Genomic DNA, 20,752 nt, shown 5'->3' with positions numbered 1-20,752 from the left:
GGCGATTGGATGTGATAAGCCCAGGCATTCAGTCAAAAGGTAGAAAGAGAGACGAGCAGGCATAAACACGGAAAACGAGAGGATGAATGTGAATGGAGATTTTGCGACAAGAGCCACGGATTCAAGTGCGGGCATGTCGGGTGTGCCAATTGATATGGGAATTAAAAACCATGGCGGAATCGGCATGCAGGTAATCATCTCTCTCTCCATCCATCTCTTTCCCTACCTGCATACAGCACGCCACGCCTCTTCTCTCGCTCGCCGTCCGTTCCCCCGATTCCCTCCGTGAGCCGTGGGACCGTGTGGCCCGTAAGCGTGAAGCCCGAAGGTACCTCTCCAGAACCCATGGGGCGTGTGGCCCTGGGCTCGTCCCGTTCCCCCCCCAGGTTGGGGTTGGAGTGGAGGACGGGGGAACTCCACTTGCCTAAAACGGCCGCTGGGGCACAGGAAAACGAATCCTCATCGGCCAATGATGAGAGGCCGCCGAGAGATGGACCCAAAGTAGACCAGAGGTTGCGGCAACGTAATACGGTAGAGGGACACGGAGAATGGTGCCTAGACAGACCTAGGTAGGCCTTTGCTCTCTCTCTCTATTCTGCTTCTGGCTGGCCCGCTATTGGAGCGACTGCGTTGCGAAAAGCGTTGACTTGGCCTGGCTGCTTGCCTTGGTCGATCCATCGGTCGGCCGGTGGTAAGTGGGCGTGGGCTCCGGGCGTCCGAGCTTGTGAAATGTACATCCCACTGCCTTGGGAACTCGTTCGTCGTCTAAATGGTTTCTAGACCACGGGCCGTCGTCCGCGGAAGAGGGTCGGACGGGGGTCTTCCAACCACAAGCAGCACACACGCAGGGAGAATGTTGAGGGAACTAGTTTTCGAGCTTCCTACCTAGCATTGGTAGGAGAGAGAGAGCTGGGTGAGGGTGGTGTGCTTTTTGCCATCGGGGTTGCTGTCGACCACACATTACGTGCTGAGTACTCCCTCCAGGGGGGCGTAGGACAGACATACTTGTGCCTCGCCCAATGTGAGGTACCTCACATGAAAACCTGAAGAAACGTGGGGTCAGCAAAACCTCGGTGCGAAGAATCAGCTCTGGAATCCGTGGTAATCTTTTATCCCCGTCCTCCATAGCGACCAACGGCACGCACAACATTCCCCCGGAGCCCTGTTGCCCTTCCAGTGAATCCCGTCAAGCAAGCAAAAGCGCGCAAGCCACCGAGGCTTGCTGCTTTCTCATCAGTGTGTGTTCGGCTCTACCTCAGGTATCATCCCGCCGGACACGCCACTAATGTTCGCCACAGTAGGCATGCAGAGAGCGAAAATTCCGTTTTCAACCCTTGTCAGATGTAAATTGTTCCAATTATTTTGTTTTCCTTGATTTTGTTGCTGCGCCTCGATCGTGTACCTATTTGCTAATGCCAATCTGTTTCTTGTAAAGAAAAGCAAAAGACGCGCATCAACAGACAACAAACCCGGATGAGCTTTACCTTGTGGGTTTTGGACTTGTTTTCCCAGGCAAATAAAGTGATAGCTTGAGAGCTCTTCAGAAGCCACGCGTTTTCAAGGTTCCTTATGTACTCGGGCAACATGGGACCGAGAAGGGCCTTTTATTTAATTCAGTTTCCCATTCCCCTTCTTTCTCGACGATAACCTTGATAATGATGTCTTATCTCCCTTCCCCAACCCCTCTATCGCAGTCGTGCACGTCCAAAAAGAAGCCCTTGCACCAAGGAAAAACAAAAATTATATGATGCCATCATCCCTGCCTTCCAGTCCGGGGCGAAGGATTTCCAGGGATCGCAATCACAAGTCTGTGTGTATCCGTAATTCTGCCCTGAACTTGGTACCGGTATCCGTGCCCCGTACCGACAGAGTCCGAAAAAGAGCCAAGAGAGATCACCGCCGTTCGAATACCTACGTCAATCTGCAAGCGTAGCATCATTGGGGACAGGAACGGCAAGACGTCGCTTTAGGTACCAATTCAACAGTCCACTTCTTGAGACTTTCCTCAACGATTACCTCAGTCAAGTCAACAGGGGCGTTATCGAAACCCCGCGAATGATAGGGAAAATATGGAGCCTGTCCGGGCGGGAGGGGAAGGGAATGGATGCGCCCGTCGCTTTCCTTTCTCTAGGAGCATCCATCCCAAGCAGACATCCTTGTCTCTATATGCTCTCCCAGCTTCTATCCGCGCATGTCTCTCTACATAAGATGCCAAGGAGTAGGTAGTTATCTAATCGCACTTCAGGTCTAGGCTGTCTCTCTCCCTCGGCTCCCTGTGAGGGAAGAAGGGTTGTGAACATGCCATTGACAGCCACGATTGCTTTTTGGACCCGTGCTAGCTTTCTATGACACTGCATGGCAACCATGCCAAAGAGTTTGAGGGGAAATTTGCATGTTTGTGATAAATGTTCCATCTTCTACTTCACCCCAGGACCCTAGCTAGAAGCTATCATGACTAGACTATTCAGTAGCTTTGGATGGGGGCATAGGTAGTTTGAGGGTTCCAAGAGATATATCTGCGATTGATATTACTCTTCTGCGGTTCTACTGAAGGTTCTGAATGCTCTTGCGTCCTACGACCAACTCGTCATCTGTGATATCTCAGTTATGCTACATGGATTTTTCAAATATGATAAGAACTGCCAAGACTATAAACGACTTTAGTTTCAACGCATCTTGCATTCACCACAAATGGGGTTCTTCCTTTGCCCAACCCATAATCTTCCCTATGAGCATATTGATTTCCCCTTCGATTGTGTGTACATATCTCTACTCAAACGGTATGAGGCTAAAGTGAGAAGAATCGGAGTTAGGAGGCCGAATCCACCTAGGGTTCATATTTATCGTCGTCTATTCTTTCCCATCACCTGTGCGTTGTCCCTCTCTTCACTTTGACAATATATCACCTCTCAACACACGCTATCACCTCTCCAACTATCGCTTCTAACCAGAATTCGGTTGCATCGATAGCCTGACACTTGACGCGCGTACACTCTGCCCACTTGTTAAGCGGCTCTTCGGATACCAAGGGTCGAGTTTCTCTAGAAGTATGCTTACACGGGAACGACGGACATCGGCTTACAAGAGGGGCGTCGGGAGGCTAAGCCCTTTCCTCCCTCCTTAAGACTCATCAATGGCACTGACAATAGCCATGCTACTGATACGCATTCGTGGTTCACGATACTGTCCTCGTCCTCCACTCCCCTTCTCCACCCAAACCATCCAGATCACGTAGCTTGGAACCGAGCGTCACATCAGCAGAATAGGAAACAACTCCAAAGGATAAGAGTATGGTTTGTGTGGTCATCAATCCCGTAAAGCCTCTATTTTTTGTCACAATAAAAACTTTTGACTACCTTGACCCGCAGGGCCGCAACGCCTGTCCCTCTAGCAGCAAGCAGCCCGAGCCATCGTACCCGGATCCCGTAGGATATCCGGGGGTAAACCAAGAAAAGAAACACGGAAAAACACACGCGGCATTATAGGTATAAGCGTGGAGAATTTTGCAAAGCGTCGTCCTGAGATGTTGGGATTTGGCGGTGGTGGTGGTGGTGGTGGTGGTAGTGGTGGTGATGTACGTGGAAATCGCGCAGGTAACGGTGATTTGGGCCCCGGATGGTGCCATCTCAGTTCGCGGCGGCGGATTGAGGAGTCGAGACTTCGGATTCTCCACCACCACCACCGTCACCGCCTCCTCCGCTCGTGGCCGCAGCAACGGCTGGATTGGTAACCACTTCGGCAATCCTAGGCTTTTTTGCTGCGCGGCCAGAGTCAGAAAGGTCCAGGGCATCTCTGGCCTCCTTCAGCTCCAGCTCCATCTCGTCGAGACGTCGCTTGAGGTTGTTTTCTCTGCGATGGCTCTCGTCCAATTGCTTCTTGCTGCTCTCAAGCTGAGCCCGCAGCTGAGCTTCTGCTTTGCCGCTGATTTCCTGCCCTCTTCTTGCGCTCGCTTCGTCTTGCTCCATTTGGCTGAGCCGACCACGGAAAAGTTCGTTGATCAGCTCTAGTTCGCTAACCCGGGTTTTGAGGGCAGAATTGGCGGCAATGAGCTGCTCATGTGTTTGCGGGACATCGAGGTGTCGGTCGCCATTCAGGGGGGAGCCCGAGCGGTTGTCCGACCCAGAGACGTTGAAGCCCTGCAGTCCAGCCTGAAGTTGCGCATCGTCCATGCCCTGGAAGACCGGGAGGCTAGGGTTGTATAGAGAAGGGGTTGCGGTACGAGAAACGGGAGAGTCAGAGCCGTCCGGATTGCCGTTTGACTTTTGCGACTGTCTGCGCTGGTTCTGCCCATGGATGTCGAGGCCGTTCGGATCGTTTGCGCCAAACTGGTGGGCTTGTTGTTGCTGCTGCTGTTGCTAGTCGCATTATTAGCCACAGTTGGGAAATGTCAACGGATCATGTACCTTTTTCTTAGATGCAAGATCAGGGCGCATCGTCTTCACGCGGTTTCGGCTCTTGATCACGTCGGTCTTGAGCGAGATCGGACGCGGACGACCCTAATACCGTATTAGCTCGTCTTTCTATGAAAAGAATGCGATACACTCACATGCAACTTGAGGAACAGTCCGCATGCATTGCAGAGGACTGATCCATACTCATCGCGCCGCCACAAGGGCGTGGTTGAGGTCTGGCAGTTTTGGCATGTTGGCTGCGTAGATTCGTTAGCTTGGGTGGCCATCATGATGCGCAACGCCAGCGAAATGGTCGCAAAAGATTCCGTCAAGGAGTTCCAAGTATGTGCTCCAAAATAAATGCGAAAAAAATATGACCGTTTGCTTGTTCGTAGTGCTTGACGGGGTGAAGCGCGCGATGAGAGTTGGGACGCTGGTCTTGGTGTTGACGACTATCGCTGCATGGGAACAAGAAAACTTATCTGTGGAGCAAAGATAAGACAGGGAAGGAACGACCGCGCCCAGTTGCAGCCCCACACCTGCCTTGCAGGGTTCATTGGTTCTTAGATAACAGCAATACCTGAACGGTAATTGCGATAACACTAACGCAGGAGATGGGGGAGTTTTTTTTGGGGTTCGGGATTGGATTCGATGATAAGATACCCGCGATGGTCTCCGTACAAGGTGGGATAAGGTAAGGTAAAAACAGACATACCGTGGTGGATCCTCCGCCAGAAGCGTAAGTCGGCGTCGGCACGGGGGCTGGCGCGGGCGCGGGCGCCTGAGTCGGTGTGGAGGCGGCAACGGGAGCGGGCGCGGGAATCGCTTCTCTGTGGATCAAAGTCAGCACATGAAGCTCTCGTCACTTTTGTGTTCACGTCTTCTTCCATCCCATCTCGACTGTTTCTTCCACCACTGAAACCAGACTGTGGACTAGCCAATGATATAGCAGCAGAGGGAGATCTGTCGATGGAGCGCAATGGCTGCATCGCCTTCTTTGTCGCCGAAATGGCTTCAAGGTTATACGGCGAGCGCGGGAGTAGCGCAAGTGAATCGTGGCCATCAAGCTGATCGTCCGTCATGTCCCTCTGCGCATTCTTCGTCTCTTCTCCTGACACCAAGCATACTCACGTACCGCATCTGAGGCGAGCTCGTCGCAGAGTTGTTGGCCTGGGCAAGCGCTGAAATGCCTGGCAACTGAGGAACCGTGGAGGCCGCGGCTACAACTGCGGCTGCGGAAGCGGATTCCGAAGTCGACGTGGAACTGGGCCGCGAGATTGTCTCGAGGTTCGTTTGCGGCAACGCAAGGGTAGCCAGAGCCGTGGCTTCCTCCATGACGTCTCGAAAGGAGGGAAGATCGTGATCGTGCTCGTGCTCTGTGATGTTGTCCAATGCCGGAGCAGGCGCAGAAGGCTCTCGAACGGCAGCCAGGATGGCGGTTGCAGCGAAATCGTCGCGGACGGGAGGACTATGTCGAAGGAGGGAGGCTATCGAATGCCGCTTCGCGATCGCAAGGCGCGCGTGTGGTGCAGTCGCAAGTTTTTCGCAAGAAAGACCCACGTACAGAGCTCAAAAAAGTGGCTTGCGAGGAGGATTTAGGTCGAGGCGCGAAGTCGAGGTTGCGAAACGTGTATGTTTGTGTGTAGTCAGGCGCTTGGGTGGTAGATGGCAGGTGCAAATACGCAGGAGTGCGAAAAAAAAAATTGTTCAGCGGGAAGACGCGCTGGAGGCGACTCAGAAAGGAGCAAATGGTTGAGTTAGAGGGGGGAGACAGGTACGTTCCCTAGGACAGAATTGCGGGGAGGAAACTAAGGTTACAAGGTAAAGCTACAGCCAGGTCTCAGACATTACGAAGGCACGTTGGACACAAAAGCTGGTTGACTTTTGGAATAGGGGAGAATAGATGGAATGGCGAACGGATTGATTTCATCCCGCATCCCCTTAATCGATCAGGATGGAGGGCCAATTTACTGGGGATGGACGGGACGCGATAAATGTCAACTGAGCCTATCGGCGATACTGATTACCCAACTGGTCGTCCCACTGGACCGTATTACGGGAGCCACGATTTGATTGGATCGGCTACCCCATTCAGCCTTACAGCACGCGCTGTGCTGGTGTGTCAGGATCTTGAAGTTTTCTCTCACTGATCATCAGAAAGAGGAGGTAATACTTGGGGTGGTCGCAACGGCCCCAGTACCCGCACGCATAAGCGCTGAAAGAAGGTTCGCTGTTATCTGATATGAAGATCTCACGGCGACGCCGACTCGGAAGGTACCTTAGGGTGGTACGGATACGCTTTGCAGATTCCCGATTCGGAGCGCCGGTGAGAAAACCTCGAAAACTTGGACACATACGTGCAATCGATCACTCTGCTCGGATAAATCTGTCATTCAGAGTGACATGCCAAAACAGTCCTCACCAGAATCCTAACGCTATCCAGTTGTGGCTCTCACGCAGATCTAAGGGTTCGCAATTAAACAGCAACTTTGAAAGCAGTAACCCTTGACTGATTAGAAACGTCGTTCCAATGCGCATTCCCGGAATACACCAAACTCGCAATTGCATTCAAATCGCATAAGTTGTCAAGGTTAAAACCACTAGATTGATACCGTTACTGGTCTCCCACTCCCACAATGTGAACTGGGACGACTTCACCTTGAAGATGCCGGATGGGTCCATAAAAACCGGTGTACCCCACGTGCCGTCTCCAGCGTTATCGATAAGAAAAAGTTCGCCGCAGCCACCAGTAAGTAACTACGAAACTTTTCTCGTATACAATTCGGCGTCAATTCCATTGTCTTGCAAACACGCGACAACCGATAAGATGCCCTCCACATACAAGAAGGACAAGCCGTGGGACACGGACGACATTGACAAATGGAAAATCGACGCCTTCACACCCGCCGACAACGCCGGCGGCACATTTGCTGAGGAATCCTCCTTCCAGATCGTTTTCCCCAAGTACCGCGAAGTGTACCTCAAGGAGGCATGGCCTCTCGTTACAAAGGCTCTCGAGAAGACGGGCATCGCTTGCTCGCTCGACTTGATTGAGGGTTCAATGACCGTCAAGACGACAAGGTCCGTATTCCAGTCTGCAATAATCTTCTTCAATGCTCGGCCCACTCCACCACAGTAACTAACATGCTGTTCTCTGCCTCCAGAAAAACATTTGACCCCGCCGCCATTCTCAACGCCCGCGACCTCATCAAGCTCCTGGCCCGAAGCGTCCCCGCGCCGCAGGCTCTCAAGATCCTCGACGACGGCGTCGCATGCGACATCATCAAGATCCGCAACCTGGTCCGCAACAAGGAGCGCTACGTCAAGCGCCGCCAGCGCATCCTCGGCCCCAACGGCTCGACCCTCAAGGCCCTCGAGCTGCTCACTCAGACCTACATCCTCGTGCAGGGCAGCACCGTCTCCGTCATGGGCCCTTACAAGGGCCTCAAGGAGGTGCGCCGCGTCGTCCAGGACTGCATGGAGAACATCCACCCCATCTACCACGTCAAGGAGCTCATGATCAAGCGCGAGCTCGCAAAGGACCCGGAGCTCGCCGAGGAGAGCTGGGACCGCTTCCTGCCTAATTTCAAAAAGAAGTCGCTCAGCCGCCGCCGCGTGCCGCACAACGTCACGGACAAGACCAAAAAGGTCTACACGCCCTTCCCGCCCGCGCCCGAGAAGAGCAAGGTCGACAAGCAGATCGAGACGGGCGAGTACTTTTTGGGCAAGGAGGCCAAGAACAAGGCCGCGCAGGCCGAGCGCTTGGAGCAGCAGAAGCAGAAGAAGGAGGAGAAGTTGCGCGAGAGGGAAAAGGACTTTATACCCCCCGAAGAGCTCGGCCACAAGAGGAAGAAGAGAAAGAAGAGCGAGGACGACGAGTGAGGGGTAAAGAGGATCTGAGATGTGGAGGAAGCGGAAGAAATTGTGTAGTCTGGGGCAGGTGTCTGTTGTATCTTTGCAGAAAAGGGGTCGCCACGTACGTAGGTGAGGTGTTAGCTCACTCAAGATACCCTTCCATTCAAGAGTTCAAGAGTCTTCTGACATGTCGGCGATCTCCTCAAACTTCACCGCCTGAAGGGTTGTAAATCAAAAGCGAAATGTCAATATAGGGAAAAGTTCACGATGTGTTATGCAATTAACTTGAGAAACCAAGGCGGTGTTCACTACCTAAGCGAGGTGGCCTAAAATTTTCTTAATCTTCAACCTTTGTGTGTCTCCAGGCAAGTTCTGTTTCTTTAGGGCCAATCTTTGCTCATTCCTCCCATTGCTGAGGGCGTGTGATCGAGGTATCGGTCGTGCAGAGGAACAAACTCCAGCATTCGACTGCCCCTTCAGACATCTGTACCGATCTAGCCTCACTTTTTCGGCTTCATCGAGCAATCAAAGGTACGATGATAGTAGTAGCTAGCCGGGAAAGGGCCACCCTCCGGCGATTCGGGATAGTAAATCTCCCATCCTGGAGCGTAGCTGTTGTAGTATTTGCCACCGTACCTAGAGTAGACTGTATTAGTCCTCATTCGACAAGAAGCGATAAAAAGTTTGGAGAGGATGATACGTACGCCATGTGAGGCCAGCGGTCCTTGTGGGCAAAGAAGAGAGTGACGTAGGGAAGGGGACTGCAAATTGGCTGCCAGTCGCCCCATTGGAAAGGCACGTTCTCTCCGAAAAGCTGGCAGGCGTTGTTGAAGACCCAGCCGCGGCTAGGCCACTGCCTCCAGCCCGGCCAGTCGGCCTGGCACCAGATACCGAGCTGGCAGTCGCCGACGATCGGGCTTGGAGTACACCAGTTTTGCGGGTCAGGGGGCTCCTTCTCGAGGTCGTAGTTTTCGCCGCATCTCGGGACTCGCTTGCCGATGCTAGAGAGAGATTCGTCGTGCTGCTCAGGGTTGTACTCGATGGTCTCCCGCTTGCGGTCGAGGCCGGCGGTCTTGACGAGGTGGGCCCAGATCTCTTTGTTGACTGGGATGACCTTGTGGCCGTGCTTGAGGGCCTCCTCTTCGGTGATATTGAGGGGATTGTCGTGGGGGAAGTCTCTGGGAGCAAGGTGAGGGCCAATGGAGAAGTTACGCTTGGAAAGACCGTTGCTGAAGGTGGCTTCAGTGGGAGTCTCAACGGTGTTGAGGTCTGCAATTCCACCTGTAGCGGCCACGACATTGATGTCCGAAAAGAACATCAAGGCCAGCGCCGTGACAACGAACATAGCTTTATGCCACAACATGATAGGGTTGCGTAAGCTATATCAGTAGTTTGCGAGCGAGAAGCTTAGCGTGTTGCTGTAGTTGAGATGGGTGAGGGAGAGACAGGATCTTTTCTTCTTTATTGTAGGTGAAAGAAGAAGGAACTGGGCGAGCGGAGAGAAGTGCCTCCCAAGAGGGGTCCTTTACCCAGTGTGAGGCAAGAGGGCGGACTGGAAGAAACCAGTAGCCAGATTTGGGGGTGAATATTCATTATGTCTAGCGGCACCTATCACGTGTGTATATTCACTGACTTACACTTGGTTTGATCAAGAAGCCTAGGCAAAGAGTGAGGTGGCAGAACAGACTGGAAAAACGGTATAGGGAAGGCACAACCCAAGCAAGTACCGAAAATCCTATGAAAGAGCCCATGGCAAAAATTGTGTTTGTGTGACCTCTCTTGGAAGGCAATCAGAAGGCGCAAACACATCTCTAGGCAAATCCTCTGCGCAGGTAGCAACTATGCCTCTCGAGAACGTAGGCCCTGCTGAATACAGCAAAGTACTCAAGGCTACACGTTTGATTGACACGTTGGAGGACATAACAGGCTTGCTCAATCAACTTCACCCATAAGGAATAGACGTACGAGTTGGCTGAGAAGTCTCTTAGATAGCGGTCAACCGAATGGAACCAATTACTATGGAGAACAATGGATTCCTTGAGTAAGAGAACTTTCAATTCTCGTAAAGTGTTATTAAATTCAGAGAAATCCTCGATGCCATCATGGATACTCTATTTGTACCCATGTCGTACATTGGAACACAAAGTTCTCCCTTACAGCTTAGGCGACGCAGAGGGCTCCTCAAACTCAACCACAAGTTTGCCAAACTGCTTGCCCGCTTCCATATCCTTGAACAGCCCGTCAATGCCCTCGAGGTTCGTCAGTCCCTTGACCGTTCGGCTGACAACAGGCTTAATCTTCTTCTCCCTCACAAAGGCAACCATGTCTCTAAACTCCTCTCGGGAACCCATAGTCGTGCCCTTGAGCTCCACATTCTTGAGTACAGCCTGCATCAGCCAGTCCATCTGCGGCGACACCGTCATGCCGTACTGACTAATGACACCGCCGGGCTTGAGCACCTTGACCGCCTTTCCCACAATCTCTCCGCCGGCACCGTCGACCACTGCATCGAGGTACGGCCGCGACTTGGGCAGCTGGGCCTGCAGCTCCTTCTCCCACCCCTTCTTCTTGTAATTCACGCCCCCGGCGGCGCCCATACTCTTGGCCTTTTCAATCTTGGCCTCGTCGCCAGAGGTGACGTAGACGTTGCAGCCAAACGCGACGGCAAACTGGAGGACCTGGAGCGCCACGCCGCCCCCAATGCCCGTGACGAGAATGTTCCTGCCCTTCTCCGCGTTTCCGCTCTTCGTCACGAGCGCACGCCAGCCCGTGAGCCCGACGAGGGGTAGGGCGGCGCCTTCGGCGGGTGTGAGGTGCTCTGGGGCCAGCTCGACCTCGTCCTGGGGGAGGGCGAGGTAATCTTGTGCGGTGCCGTCCGGGTACGTCTGGGTGGCGCCGATGACGCTGAATTTGCGAATGTCTTCCGGCCCGTCCGGGCTTGAAGCCCAGCCGCGGCTGGGTGTGATGAGAACTGGCTTATTGATAAGGCTTCTGTCTGCGTCTTTCCCAACCTCGACTACGATGCCGTATCCGTCTGCCATAAGGGGGTGATCAAATGAGATGCCTGGATACAGGTGGCGCCGGATGAAGAGATCACGGTGGTTGAGAGCGGCGGCCGTTAATCGTACCAAGACATCTTTGGGCCCTGGGGTCGGCTTTGGGACTTCATTGAGTTGGAGGCTGAGATTTGAATCAATTACGGTAATATCATAAACAATGGGAATACATTTCTTACGGATAGTACACCTTTCCGGGCTTCCCCTCGATCTTTTTGACGGTGATAGAGTGAGGCATGGTATAAATGCAATGTACCGGCACTGATACTGTAGATATCCAATGCAGTGTCGCAAATTCAGTGGAATGGGGGCCACGCCAGCTCTTATGTGAACAGCAAAGAGTGAACCGAGCAAGATTAATAATATGATATACCGGGTCGCTGCCGACGTTGACGTTGTGATTTGGTGGGGGAGTAGTTGTCCCCCGGCCTCCTGTCCCTCCACTCAGCCGGGGCCGAACTCCCCGCATTCAGTGACGAGACCTCGGCACTTTCCCCACGCGGCGGTGGCGCGGGGGGTGCAACGCATGGGCCAACCGACGTAATGTACCTTGTCAGGGACACCACCACTTACATGCTCTCTACCGCTTTCGATCTTCGTGACAACTTCATGTACCGTACACATGCGAAATAGGAAGATTGGCTGTCGAAGACGACTTGCCTAAGTAACTAAGTATACAATGAACGCTTCCACATCCCTCATCTCATATACACGGGAGTCGAAACAAGCTCCTTTGCACGCTCTCACTACCTACACGACATGAAAACCCTTTTCACCAAGTCACGCCCTGCATCTTGACAGGCACATGCAACAACCGATCTCCAGCCTTGGTGGGACTCGGCATATTCCCAGCCCTCACGTTGACCTGCAGCGCCCAGTGCATGAGCCTAGGCTCCCCGAGCCCTGAGTCCCTCTCCTCGCGCCACTTGACAAAGTCCTCCTCCGTCACGTTCTGCGCTAGGTGCTTGTTCTCGGTCTTTTGCTTCGCCACTTCCGTCGCCGCCAGGGGTCCGCGGTGGGCCGGCGGGTAATCGTGCCCTGTCCAGATCTTGGTGGTCTCCGGCAGATCGAGCAGCCGGCGGACCGACGCGAAGAGGTCGCGGGCATTACCACCGGGGAAGTCGCATCGCGCGGACCCGACATCGTGATTGAAGAGGGAGTCACCCGCAAAGACGTTTGCTATTGAAAGTGATGGTCAGTATGGGTCTGAGAGTTCTTCGTGACTGTCTGTGGGGAAGTGCTCACCTCCGATCATGTAGCCCATGTGGTCGGGGGTATGGCCCGGCAGGTGGATGGCCTTGGCCTTGAGGTCTCCAATCTCGAAGACCTCATCGTCGTCGAGCAGTCGGTCAAAGGCATTGGCGTACTCGTCTTTGGAGATGCCATACTTCTCAGCGAACCTCTCTTGCACGACCCCGATCCGTCTACCGATACAGATCTTGGGGGCGGCGCCGTCCTGTGCCTCCCGCAGCCGAGACTGTAAATATTTGGATGCCGTCAAGTGGTCGGCGTGGACATGTGTCTCTAGGATATTGACAACATTGTATCCATTCTTTTTTACCACGTCGAGAAGACCGTCGGCTGTTTGTGTAGAGATGGCGTTCTTTGCTGGATCAAAATCCAAGACGGAGTCGATGATCACTGCAGCTTTGGTTGAAGGGTCGGCTACGATGTACTGCCATGTGCCTGTGACCGGCTCAAAGATCTCGTGGATTGTGGGTTCTTGGGCCATGTTTGACTGTGTAAGTGAGGCGTTGTGGATATGTTCTCGCAACTGGTTGACCCGGTTCATCGGCTAGTTTTGGTGGTTTTGCTAATAATGTAGTTATAAGATGGAGATTTACAATATGGTCACTTGCTCAATTCTTATATCCAAACTCTCGAAACATCTCACTTAATCCTCGCCGTCCATGAATCCATAATCTAGAGAGCATGAAGTCCCTCGGTCACAGTAGTAGTCACCGAAAGAAGCCCAAGCTTACGGAAGCCCCCGAGAGATGTAATCCATCCCGGTGAAGAAGGGGTATCCACTCTCGGTGATGCCCGTGCGTTCCGGCAGTTCCCCGACGTCGGCGACCGTTTCTTCAAAGTGGTCGCCGTCCTCTCCCAGGCCCTTTGGCTGAGAGAGACAACAACCCTTGCGGGTTCGGGTTCGGGATCCAGGACCATCCTGGGACGGGATTCAACTGATTTCCTGCAACCTTATTGATCCCCCCTTATTCGGACACCTTGCTCTGCCCAATCAATCCTTTGCTGACGGACTTCATGGTCCCTGAACTGCCGACCTTCCACAATGGCGCACGCACCACCTGCAACACCTGTTCTTGAAGATGCATCTTTATCTCATCGGGGATCTGAAATGCGTGCAAATCGAACCGCCATACTCTTTCAGAGAAAGTAGCTTCTCTCACCCCACGAAGAAAACCTCGGATACGCATTCCCAAAGGACTAGAAATAAGCTAGCGCCATGTCGTGAGTTAGCTCCCAAAAGGCGTCATTGCTATCCGAAAAGGGAACAAGGTCTAAGAATCAACGCCACTAGCCATCCGTCACTTGCACTCTAAACCGCCTTTGACAAAAGTCAACCCAGACGCTCGGCTCGGCCTCAGCAACAGAGTACAGAATGGGGCCTTACCACTACCACTTGCCTGACCAAGGCGGGTAGAAGCTCTACAGGGGTTGGCCCTCTTCACTCTTCGGCCTTTGACTATGGGGGGAGGATTATTAACCAAGGGCCCCGCTACCGGTCCATTTTTCCGTCTCTCTTCAAGTCCCCGAACGTATCTGGGCTTTCGGGCTTGATTCACTAAGCAGACTCGAAAACTTGGCACTTTCGATAATCTTCCCAGACATTTGAACTCCTCTGTGGCAGTTTTGGCTTTAGACTGTATAAGTTCGTCCCGAGACAGCTCGGAGAGTTTGAAGATTTTGAACTTCCACCACGCATCACCACCTCATCCTCGCTTGACCAGTCATAGAAGAGAAAACCTCTCATATATACAACACACACCCGCCAAACTCCCAGCTTGCAGCAGTTCGTCCCAGAACGCCCCCGCGGCACAAACACATATACACACATTCACACTCCCACATCCACAGCCGACCAAGTCATGGCAACAACGGCTCTCTCTGGCGCCGCTTTCGGTGCCGCCCTGGTAGCGGCGGGCGTCTACCAGCCCTCAGTCATCATCGCCCAGCTCAAGTTCGAGAACTGGCATATGATCCAGGCCTTCCTCGCAGCCGCAGCAAGCAGCACGTACGTCTAACCATCTCAGCACCTGCTATCCTCTGATCCTCTCACACAACTGACACGATATACAGCGTCTTCGTCCTCGCACTAGACCAGGCGGGCTACGTCCGCCCCAAGCCCCGCAGCCCCTCGCGTCTAGGTCTCTTCTCCCAGTACGACGGCAATATCCTCGGCGGCTCCATCCTCGGCGCCGGCATGGCCATCTCCGGCTCCTGCCCCGGCACCGTCCTCGCCCAGATCGCCGTCGGCACCAAATCCGGCGTCTACGTCCTTGGTGGCGCCGTCCTCGCCGGCATCATGTGGACCGGCTTCCTCCAGAAACTTCTTACGAGCAACGCCAGCTCGGCACCGCCCGAGAACCCCAAGCTCACCGTCCACGAGCGCGTCGGTCTCAGCAGAGCCGTCGCCTTCGTTGGCGTGGAAGCCCTTTTCGCGGGCATCATCTACGCCAGCATGAAGTATACTCCCGCCAGTCCCTACGCCGTCGTCGCTCCCACCATCGGCGGACTCCTGATCGGTCTGGCACAGCTTTTTTCACTGCTCTCCCGCAAGTCCATGCTCGGTGTGTCGACTTCCTACGACGAGATTGGACGGTACTTCTGGTGGGCGGTCCAGGGTGGCGGCGAAAAGGGGAAGCCATCGTATAGCAACATTCTCTTCTCTGCGAGCTTGGCTGCCGGCGCGTGGGCTGTCGCGACGACATACCCCGAGTTTGCTCTGGGTGCTGCTGATACGGCTGTCTCGCCACAGCTGGCGGTAGTAGGAGGTTTCCTTATTGGCCTGGGATCGAGAATCGGTGGAGGTTGTACTTCCGGACACGGACTCAGCGGCATTTCTCTGTTCTCCACTGCCAGCTTCATCACAGTTGCCTCTATGTTCGGCGCTGGCGCCCTTGTCGCATCTTACCTCTGATGTAAGCTGTATCTGGATAAGTTACATCGCAATGGCGCCTACGGGTGCCAATCTAGTTACCAAGCCCCGAAGTGGCTTTACGAAATTTCATGCACCTTGCCGTGCAGTTGCACGGCAAGAAGGTGGAGATAATACTACCACCACATTCTAGTAGCCGGGCACGTAGAGGAACGTACCCGTACAAACACCAACCATTCAGAGATGCCTCATGTATAATATGTGTTGGCGCTAAGCGAAGCGGTCTGTTGACATGGGCCTACTGCATATGCATATTGCCTATGGGTGGATACAGTAGGCAGTTACAAATGATAGACATTCTTGCACCGACATGTCAAGGCCTATTTTCCTTCCGTTGAAAACATGAGGTCCCCCACGGGTGTTTCGTTTAGCCGCTCTCGTCCAAATCACCAACACAGCATACATGCATTCTTCGAAATTTCAGCGCCTACCAGACACTAAGAGGCGTACTCTCGATATGGCTGATGAATTAACAACACAGACTCAACGACTGATTGCGCATGAATGCGCAAGAATCATAGCAAAAATGATGCGGGTATTTCTTTTCACCCTTGCTCTCGCTGCGAGCGTCGCAGCGGATGATGGAGACGACTTCGTCAATAATCTGTTCCCAGACCTAGAACCGCCAATCTCGCATCCTCAGATCCTTCACACTAGCTAGAAAGATGTATACTGACAAATCGTATGCGAAAAGATTGCTCGCCCTGTTCGGAGAGAGGGTTACTATGCAGTTTATGAGTCAATCACTAGGCTGGGCTGACAATATTGTCCTGGCCATGGTGCCTCTGGGAATTATTACCATAGTAATTAGCGCAATAAGAGTCGGAGGGCCCGGATTCCTCAAAGCTCTTATTGGCAGAGCTAGAGAGAATCTCGCTCTTGCTGAACAAGGGCTAATGTCGTGAGATGTATAGGGTCGGCTCCAGTGGCAAATATTATTTGCTTACTACCTGAGTCTGGGGTGAATGATGGTGTTCACGTGGAGGTCATGCCTTTCCATAAGGTCAAGAATCAATATTTTGCTGGTGAGTTCCTCAACCGGATTGAATGTGCACGATCTCACTCTCATGGTAGAGAACGAGTCCCCAAGAAATCTCCTCAGCAAGGCAATGCCGCTAAACTCATCGACTTCCGCGGAACAAGACAAGGAGAAATTATCACACGGAACCCGCGGAAGAGCTCGCCAAATATCACCCTCAACTCTCATAACATCACAAGCAGAACTGAACTACGCATAGCAGCAGTGTGGGGCGTTATGCTCCAGCTAGGACTCATTGCATACGCCGGATATTCCGTATATGACCCATCACTAGGTTTTCTTAAGGATGGAGAACCGGTCGCCCAGTATGCGTTCCCATGCCATTGGGCGGGGACGCTTCTGCTGGTTGTTGGTCTTCTCCTTTGCGGCCAAGTTGTCCAGAGTAGCACTATCGAAGAGGTATTTCGGCCCTCTCGTAAATTGACGGCGCAGTTGGTCTGGCTACAGCAAACCAAAACCGTCAGTGATCAGGTTTTCGACTCATTCGCAATCTATGCGAAAACCAAACGGCCTTTCATAATAACATCGGAACGGAGGCGCGATGAGAGAAAGCCTCCAGCGCCTTCCTTGGATCAGGAAGTCATGCCAGCAATCACTCCCGTGAACGAGAAACCTGGGATCTCCATCGAAATGGAAAATAGCATTGGAACAGTCGTCAGTCTGTGTGGATACATCGTCCAGTTCTGTGGCATGCGTGGGCTACACTGGTCAGTATCGATTGCACAGCCCGGCGCTATCGTTGGCTGCTTTAAGGGCCTGGGTCAGGCGGGGTCTTGCAAATCCACCATAATCTCTTCAAACTCGGCCTGGCTTCGAATTCGATCGGTTTGCAACGACTTTTGCAGACATTCCGAATAGCCCGTAGATACCATCATGAGAGGCTGCAGCACTGGCAGCAGGCGGGAAGTATCTACTTGTGGCTGTTCCACATCGCCGGGACATTCCCGCTGGACGATGACCTATCCACTTTAGCTACAGTCATTATTGTGGATTTCCTGAGGCAAGTTTACTCGGCTTTGGACTTGACTGAAAGACAAAGACAGATGTGGGACAAACCTAATTCACTGGTTGACCTGTCGCTCGCATGGGCTAGGGACGACATCAAGAGAGAGATTCGGTCCAGATCACTTGAATCACTCGAAGTTGCATCGACTTTGTCAGCCATTCTGAAATTTTATGAGGATCAGAAGCGTCCTTGGAAGTGCCATCTCTCTGGAGACTCTACATTCGGCAGTGGAGACAACAACGGTTACAGCAGAACTAATGCCAGGTATCATGAGAAGTTCCGCTATACAAACTTGCACGAAGTAGCCCTGACTCGAAAACCGAAGACGTATCGAAGACGCGTTCTATCGTGGAGAAGATGTTAACGTAAAAGACATCCTTGGTTGGACGCCGCTGCATTACGGGGCGCGTAGACACTGTTTCGTTAAGAACTTGATATTTTTCTATGAAGCAGATGTCAACGCGCGCGACTTGGTTGAGTGGACACCGTTGCATTATGCTTGCAATTTTGAAGGAGGGCCAGATGATGGTTCTACAGAAAGGCACGAAACCATCGGGAGCAGTTCCTATGACAACATCTGGGCGTTCTTAGCGGGAGGCGCGCACATCGACGCGCAAGGTAGAGATGACGTCGCACCGATACATTGTGCCGCGATCGCAGGGTTGTTGGAGGCAGTCAAGTTATTGACAAAGACGGGCGCAGACATCAATGTCCGTGATGCTTCAGGGAAAACAGCCCTTCACTGGGCTGCATTCCATGGGAACCAAGCCATTGTTGAATATCTGTGGAAAATCGCGAACAGAACATTGCGAGATAAGGAAGGAAGAACGGCTTTGCACCTGGCAGTGAAATGGAAGACAGCAAGATGGCTTGTCAACAATGATGCTGACGTTATGGCCAGGGACCGGCTCATGAGGATTCCTTTGCATCAAGCTGCTTGGGCTGGAAAACTCGATGTTGTACAATTGATGTACGAGGGGAATCCCACTGCTATGAACACTTCAGACTGTTTTAATCTAACACCGCTGTACTGCGCGGTCCAAAATGGGCAAGAAGCAGTTGTCCAATGGCTTCTCGAACATACCAGGGCCGAAGTAAACCACATATTGCAAGGAAACTCGCTCGTGCTCTCGGCTATCAGAGAGAGTCACGCGAATGTCGTTGAAATTCTGATCAAGCACGGCGCCAACGTAACGAGCAGGAGTAGGTATGGGAGGAGCCTACCACATGAGTCGATTCTTTACGGGAATGAAGAAATCACCGGGATGCTTTTGAAAGCAGGAGCAAGAAATAATTTTGATGATGATGGGATTTCAGTCATCAAAATGACGAAGGGGGATGAGAAAGAACGGGTTTCCGGGAGTCTACTTGAGAAGTACGATGTAAATTTGGGTGAAGAGTAGGCGGATCATCTTTCAGTACGCGATGATAAGATGTGGTTGCAGCGCGATCAAACTGCGAAGACAGTACGTGACCCTTCTCTGGGTACATAGCAGGACAGCATCAACCAGGATCTCGGGCAATTGACAACCTCAATAACAGCAAAGAGACTAAGACCGTATATGAGGGGTGAGACAGCCTAGCGACGATGTGGTGAAGGTAAGGTAAAGAGAACCAATACAGACGTCATTGAAGCTTGGCATAGCTTGTGTGAATCCATTTATGTCAAGAGGAAGAGGCAATCAACACTGCCAGCCATTTCTATCTACTTCCCGTGGGCTCAAGTTCGATAGTGATGATAAAGTACGTCTGAGATGCGTCTTCATTGATATTTCAAGCCCGTAAAGTCCTACCACAACACTCCGGAGAGTTAGCTTCCCCCTCCACCGCAAGCAATTGTTGAGCCGGCTGCACCGTCAGGCATTCTGCTGACTGGTCTTTCGAAGCCAGTCACACGCCTTTCATAGTCATGTCTCATAGCAACCAGGCCCTTCCAGATTCCTTGTTCAAAAACTGTCATCTTGCCCTTAGACAACCGAGTTCGACCAGACAGTCTGACAGACAGCACACGTGAGGGCCCATCCGGTCTGCTGATGCGTATACACGTCGAAGCAAGATGAGTGTGTGTGGTTGCCGCACTTAATGCAGCACACCGTTCCTGCCTCGCCAATGTCTTTGAAGCAGACAGGGCATGACTTGCCGTCCTTGGACTTCGCAATACCGTCCGACATGGAGGGGTCTTGGCTGGCCTCCGCTGCTGTGAAGCGGACTTTAGGGGCACGCTCAATGAGCCTCTCGATCTCTTCGGAAAAGAGCGTTCTCTGTGGGAGTAGCTCTGCAGGTGCCCGGAAGACATGCGTCAGGACGTCTGCGATTTCGTCAGTAATGGGATGAGAGAGAGAAAGGTAGCATTTCCCTAACAGATTATATGTTTGCAATTGCTGCGAGGTCTGAACATCTAGTTGAGGTTAGCAATTGTTTGATGATACTTCGACGTTACTCACTATGCTCGAGCAGGTGCATGATGTCTTTGTTCCGATAATGACCTCGTACGTATCGGGTCCAGTCCCACGGATGCCGATGCTGACTCCACCATCGGAATCGTTGGACTGCTTGATTACAAACATGTCTTCCTTCATCGCTTTCTTGACAGAACCAACGTGGCTCTTGTCAGCTGTGTCAACAAAGAAGCGCTTCTCGCCGTTGCTGCTAGTGTTCTTGGAGATAGGGCCGAATGGCTTGTCGTCAGGAGCGTCTCTGATGGCAACGACCTCAGGCTTGTACGTGCTCAAGTTCTCGAGCCTCTCGACGAGAATACTCTTCTTCCCATCGTCCGGCATCTCACGCATGGCGAGCTGCTCCTTAAGCATAGGAACAGTAAGCCTGGCCCAGTCCGTGTCATCTGGCACTGGGCCCGTGTTGATGCCATAGGTGCAAAGCCCGCGGCGTGTAAGACGCTGGATGTCGGCCGGGTACTTGAGAAATGATGACTTTGTGGATGCAGATCTTGTCTTGGGCTCGGCCTGAGCTCGATTCTGTGTCTGTGGCTCCTCGTCTGGACTGTATTCCGAATAGAGGGTAGATTCTTGTGTCAAGGAGGGCGGAGACGACAACTCCGAAGACAGCGAGACGGACATGATGGTAGTTGAACTGCGAAGACTCTTCTACCTTCCACTGTTTGGTGAATCAGATTCTCCCCGATGTATAGCTCGCAAATCGATTGCTTTGTATTTGATTGACAAGGGGATTATAGAAAGAATTAGAACGAAGATGCTGAGGAGGGCA

General features: G+C 52.6%; 11 protein-coding genes across 11 annotated transcripts; 5 read left to right on the top strand and 6 right to left on the bottom strand.

Annotated features, from left to right (window-relative positions):
* Positions 1-3,626: 3,626 nt before the first annotated feature.
* CABS01_14548 (GATA zinc finger) lies at positions 3,627-5,726 on the bottom strand (the record flags this gene model as incomplete). The annotated part of the gene is made up of 5 exons (XM_060547887.1): positions 3,627-4,355; positions 4,404-4,496; positions 4,547-4,648; positions 5,107-5,221; positions 5,527-5,726. The coding sequence occupies 5 exons, from the start codon at positions 5,724-5,726 to the stop codon at positions 3,627-3,629; spliced, it is 1,239 nt and encodes a 412-aa protein (XP_060393198.1).
* Positions 5,727-7,218: 1,492 nt separating this feature from the next.
* On the top strand, positions 7,219-8,273 carry CABS01_14547 (ribosomal RNA assembly protein KRR1; the record flags this gene model as incomplete). The annotated part of the gene is made up of 2 exons (XM_060547886.1): positions 7,219-7,472; positions 7,556-8,273. The coding sequence occupies 2 exons, from the start codon at positions 7,219-7,221 to the stop codon at positions 8,271-8,273; spliced, it is 972 nt and encodes a 323-aa protein (XP_060393197.1).
* A 473-nt stretch (positions 8,274-8,746) lies between these two features.
* On the bottom strand, positions 8,747-9,609 carry CABS01_14546 (uncharacterized protein; the record flags this gene model as incomplete). The annotated part of the gene is made up of 2 exons (XM_060547885.1): positions 8,747-8,882; positions 8,951-9,609. 2 exons carry the CDS (start codon positions 9,607-9,609, stop codon positions 8,747-8,749), a joined length of 795 nt encoding a protein of 264 aa, XP_060393196.1.
* Positions 9,610-10,399: 790 nt separating this feature from the next.
* On the bottom strand, positions 10,400-11,540 carry CABS01_14545 (zinc-binding dehydrogenase; the record flags this gene model as incomplete). The annotated part of the gene is made up of 2 exons (XM_060547884.1): positions 10,400-11,426; positions 11,482-11,540. The coding sequence occupies 2 exons, from the start codon at positions 11,538-11,540 to the stop codon at positions 10,400-10,402; spliced, it is 1,086 nt and encodes a 361-aa protein (XP_060393195.1).
* A 534-nt stretch (positions 11,541-12,074) lies between these two features.
* On the bottom strand, positions 12,075-13,094 carry CABS01_14544 (metallo-beta-lactamase superfamily protein; the record flags this gene model as incomplete). Its single annotated transcript, XM_060547883.1, has 2 exons — positions 12,075-12,481; positions 12,548-13,094. 2 exons carry the CDS (start codon positions 13,092-13,094, stop codon positions 12,075-12,077), a joined length of 954 nt encoding a protein of 317 aa, XP_060393194.1.
* A 186-nt stretch (positions 13,095-13,280) lies between these two features.
* CABS01_14543 (uncharacterized protein) lies at positions 13,281-13,740 on the bottom strand (the record flags this gene model as incomplete). The annotated part of the gene is made up of 2 exons (XM_060547882.1): positions 13,281-13,472; positions 13,531-13,740. 2 exons carry the CDS (start codon positions 13,738-13,740, stop codon positions 13,281-13,283), a joined length of 402 nt encoding a protein of 133 aa, XP_060393193.1.
* A 672-nt stretch (positions 13,741-14,412) lies between these two features.
* Positions 14,413-15,464, top strand: CABS01_14542 (YeeE/YedE family protein; the record flags this gene model as incomplete). Its single annotated transcript, XM_060547881.1, has 2 exons — positions 14,413-14,558; positions 14,624-15,464. 2 exons carry the CDS (start codon positions 14,413-14,415, stop codon positions 15,462-15,464), a joined length of 987 nt encoding a protein of 328 aa, XP_060393192.1.
* Positions 15,465-16,011: 547 nt separating this feature from the next.
* On the top strand, positions 16,012-16,387 carry CABS01_14541 (uncharacterized protein; the record flags this gene model as incomplete). The annotated part of the gene is made up of 2 exons (XM_060547880.1): positions 16,012-16,106; positions 16,177-16,387. 2 exons carry the CDS (start codon positions 16,012-16,014, stop codon positions 16,385-16,387), a joined length of 306 nt encoding a protein of 101 aa, XP_060393191.1.
* Positions 16,388-16,470: 83 nt separating this feature from the next.
* CABS01_14540 (uncharacterized protein) lies at positions 16,471-17,379 on the top strand (the record flags this gene model as incomplete). Its single annotated transcript, XM_060547879.1, has 2 exons — positions 16,471-16,507; positions 16,622-17,379. The coding sequence occupies 2 exons, from the start codon at positions 16,471-16,473 to the stop codon at positions 17,377-17,379; spliced, it is 795 nt and encodes a 264-aa protein (XP_060393190.1).
* A 1,059-nt stretch (positions 17,380-18,438) lies between these two features.
* Positions 18,439-18,930, top strand: CABS01_14539 (uncharacterized protein; the record flags this gene model as incomplete). The annotated part of the gene is made up of 1 exon (XM_060547878.1): positions 18,439-18,930. The coding sequence occupies one exon, from the start codon at positions 18,439-18,441 to the stop codon at positions 18,928-18,930; it is 492 nt and encodes a 163-aa protein (XP_060393189.1).
* A 564-nt stretch (positions 18,931-19,494) lies between these two features.
* CABS01_14538 (SAP domain-containing protein) lies at positions 19,495-20,604 on the bottom strand (the record flags this gene model as incomplete). The annotated part of the gene is made up of 2 exons (XM_060547877.1): positions 19,495-19,917; positions 19,972-20,604. The coding sequence occupies 2 exons, from the start codon at positions 20,602-20,604 to the stop codon at positions 19,495-19,497; spliced, it is 1,056 nt and encodes a 351-aa protein (XP_060393188.1).
* Between the last annotated feature and the right edge of the window lie 148 nt (positions 20,605-20,752).

Source organism: Colletotrichum abscissum (genome assembly GCF_030869225.1).
Source record: "Colletotrichum abscissum strain IMI 504890 chromosome Unknown Scaffold_55.1, whole genome shotgun sequence".
NCBI lineage: Eukaryota > Fungi > Ascomycota > Sordariomycetes > Glomerellales > Glomerellaceae > Colletotrichum > Colletotrichum abscissum.
Note: the sequence above shows the minus strand (reverse complement) of the source record. Positions and strands in the feature narration are given on the sequence as shown.